General features: G+C 41.4%; 1 protein-coding gene across 1 annotated transcript; it reads right to left on the bottom strand.

Annotated features, from left to right (window-relative positions):
- Positions 1-2,115: 2,115 nt before the first annotated feature.
- On the bottom strand, positions 2,116-3,051 carry LOC118628803 (olfactory receptor 9Q1-like). The gene has a single exon (XM_036259767.1). It carries the CDS (start codon positions 3,049-3,051, stop codon positions 2,116-2,118), a length of 936 nt encoding a protein of 311 aa, XP_036115660.1.
- Positions 3,052-3,317: the final 266 nt, after the last annotated feature.

Here is a 3,317-nt window from a genome sequence, read left to right as displayed (position 1 = left end):
ACTGGCAGGCACTTGGCTGATGGGAGGAGTCCAGCTGAGTGCCAGGCATGAGACCAGGCAGGCTATGGGTAGAGTATTACACTTACTACCCCCCTACTGAGCTAGATATCCAAGGTTATCTCTTCAGAAGACCATTTCTTCTTCTTTCAGGTACTATAACCACATCCAATACCTTCCAGTAGATGGTGTTTTCAGGTCTGAATAGACTAGGATTTCTAAAGCATGTATATCCAAAGCAGATTTTGAATGATTTATGATGAGCTATATATTTTCTATTTAAACAAGACTTTTAGAATTAAAATAACCCAACAAAAACAATCACAGTTTGCTTTATTTGAATGACTTCAACACAAGGTATAGCAAGATGTAAGGAAATACTAACACCTATTTACAACCAGGTAACCTCCTTATTATCAACTGTTCTTTACCTGACTTTTTTATCTTTATTATTGAGGGTATTATAGATGACACACACACACACACACACACACACACACACACACTGAAAGTTACCTAATTTAGCCCTGTCTCCCCTTCATGCATAAGTGGAAAGCACTCTTGAAAGTTCCCCTGAGCTCCCTCTACATTACAGAGTAAAGGTATATGGAGTCCCATATACAATGTTGGGGCCTCATTGCCACTATATCTTACAGCCTTTCAGTTAGCTCTTTCTTCTTAAATAGAATTCTTTGATTGTCTGCTTAGAATTTTATTAAAAGGAGGCATTACATTGTCTTCTTAGACCTGGCAACCCATTCTCTTAGTAGTCGCTTTCAATTCATTGTGTTTTCCCTGCCTTTTGAAAGATTCCAAGAGAGCAAATAACTCTTCAGTATACCGTTTTTATTCACACAGACTCAATATTGTCAGCCCCCCATTCCCCTCCCATGAGGGTTTATATCATTCACATACCTAAGATTATGTTTTTTGCTAATGCAAGGGACAGGGAGAAAAGGCATTTGAGTTCCAGGAATAAGGATCAAAGAAAGAACAGAAAATGATGAGTATGTGGGACCTGTTCCCTTTCAGTGCCTTGGATTGAGGCACCTACAGTTAGAGAAGTGAAGATAATGAACCATCAGACTCTGGGAGGCTTTGGACATAGTCTGAGCCCTTGTAGAGCACAGGGACCCTGTGCAACCAAGGATTCCCTCCTGTCCACCCCTGCATGGAATGCAGCAATGTTCTGCTTCCACAAGGTCAAAAGCTTTAAGAATATAGAGTGTTCACATCAATGATATAGACACTGCAGACACTATTATAAGCATGACGGGAATGGGATATATTTACCAAGTGGACTCTCTGGCAAACCATGTGACAAGTGGGAGCTGGAACAGGTGGGGAAGAGGGAATAACAGAGATATTTGCATGCTCATAGCAATTGACAAACACATTGTGGTGGGTATTTTTTAACGATTCATGTGAGGTATCCCTGTGAACTAGTACAAGCGTCTGAAGAATACTTTGAGCAGGGTCAGCTTTATTAACTGAACCATCAGATTACTACCTCAATTTAATCATTAAAAATAAATGTAACCTAAATATTGGATTCTAATTGATGATATCATTCTGAAGTATATAGGGGTGAAGAGTACTAATACCAATGTTTGCAACTCACTTTCAAATGCATCAAAAAGTAAAGTGTATTGAAGGATGAATTGTTGGATGGATAAATGAATACATAGATTATATATATCATGAGGCCAATATGATGAAATATTAGCAGTTGCAGAATCCAAGAATTGAGTATGGGGGTTCACTATACATTACTTTCAATATTTCTATATGATGAAAATACTTCAGAGAAAATTTTGCAAAAAAATGTAATTGTATTTTGTAGTCACAGACCTGTGAAGTGCACCACCTCTGAATTACACAGGATTTAATTTCAGGTCCTTTCATTATTTGTCCTGGGAGTTAGAGCTCTCACCCCAATCTCTCTTCTCAGGCTGCCTCTTCCTTTTCTCCCTTTCTCTCTTTGAAACTAAAATTTCTTCTTTTTTATACTTTGTACCATGACATATTCCTTTAAACATTGAGCGTGCTATAAATAATGTGTCCAGAATGTTGGCACTTACAGAGGTGATTCTCAGGATTGTCCAAGGTTGGAGATAGTTAGGACAACTTGGCTCTGCTGAGAATTTTCCTCAGGGCCTCCTTCACTTCCTTGTTTCTCAGGCTGTAAATGAGGGGGTTCAACATGGGGATGACTGTGGTGTAGAACACAGAAACCACACGATCCTCCTTTGCGGACTGACCCGAGTTATCCCGCAGGTACATGAAGATGAGGGTGCCAAAGAAGAGTGACACAGCGGTGAGGTGGGAGGCACAGGTAGAGAAGGTCTTGGTCCTGCCTCCAGCTGAAGGGATCCTCATAATGGCCACAATGATAAACAGGTAGGACACTAAGATCACCAGCATGCAAGCAGGGATAACAAAAATGGCAAACACAATAATGACCACTTCTTGGGTGTAGCTGTCCCCACAGGTCAGCTTTAAAAGAGGAGGGAGGTCACAGAAAATAAAGTCGATCTTGTTGTTTCCACAGAAGGAGAGAGTAAAAGCTGAGACTGTCCGCACCAAGGCACTGAAGAAACCAGCAATGTAAGCCCCAGCTACAAAACCCAAACGGGCCTTCTGCGTCATGATGGTAACATAAAGCAGGGGTTGGCACACAGCCACATAGCGGTCATAAGCCATGAATGCCAGGAGGTAGCAGTCAATGGAGCCAAAGAAGGTGAAGAGGAAGAACTGAGAAGCACAGCGTGTGTAGGATAAAGCTGCCCCGAGCTCCAGCAACACGGCCATCATCTGAGGCACAGTGACAGACGAGTAGCAGATGTCCATGAAAGAGAGGTGACTCAGAAGGAAGTACATTGGAGTGTGGAGCTGTCGATCTACATGGATCAGGATAATCATGCCCAAGTTCCCCAACAAGGTGATGAGGTAGATAAACAGAAACAGGAGGAAGAGAGGGAACGCCCATTCAGGGCAGTCAGTGAATGCTATAAGGAGGAATTCGGTCACTAAGGTGCGGTTCTTCTTTGCCATGAAGCCAGAGGTACCTGAGAAGGCTAGGAGGAAAAGCAAGAAGGTATAAATAGGACTTAACTGCATTTCTCATTTACATTCTATTCAACATGTACTATGGATAAAATATGCCAGGTGCTATATGGGGCTTCAGAAATGACTGATCTTAGCTCCTACCTTCAAAAAAATTCTATGACATGAAGTCATCTTAGTATGTCAAGAAAACCAGTACAGGTAGACATTTTCAGAGTAAGAATACATATTCTCCCACCTTTATTACTAACTGC

The sequence above is a fragment of the Molossus molossus genome, unplaced genomic scaffold (assembly GCF_014108415.1).
Source record: "Molossus molossus isolate mMolMol1 unplaced genomic scaffold, mMolMol1.p scaffold_m16_p_13, whole genome shotgun sequence".
In the NCBI taxonomy this organism is placed as follows: Eukaryota; Metazoa; Chordata; class Mammalia; order Chiroptera; family Molossidae; genus Molossus; species Molossus molossus.
The sequence above is the reverse complement of the archived record's forward strand: the minus strand, read 5'-3'. Positions and strand labels throughout refer to the sequence as shown.

Bases quoted from the DNA above. Each gene is read 5' to 3' on its own strand.
- LOC118628803 (XM_036259767.1), bottom strand. From the start codon at position 3,051: ATGGCAAAGAAGAACCGCACCTTAGTGACCGAATTCCTCCTTATAGCA.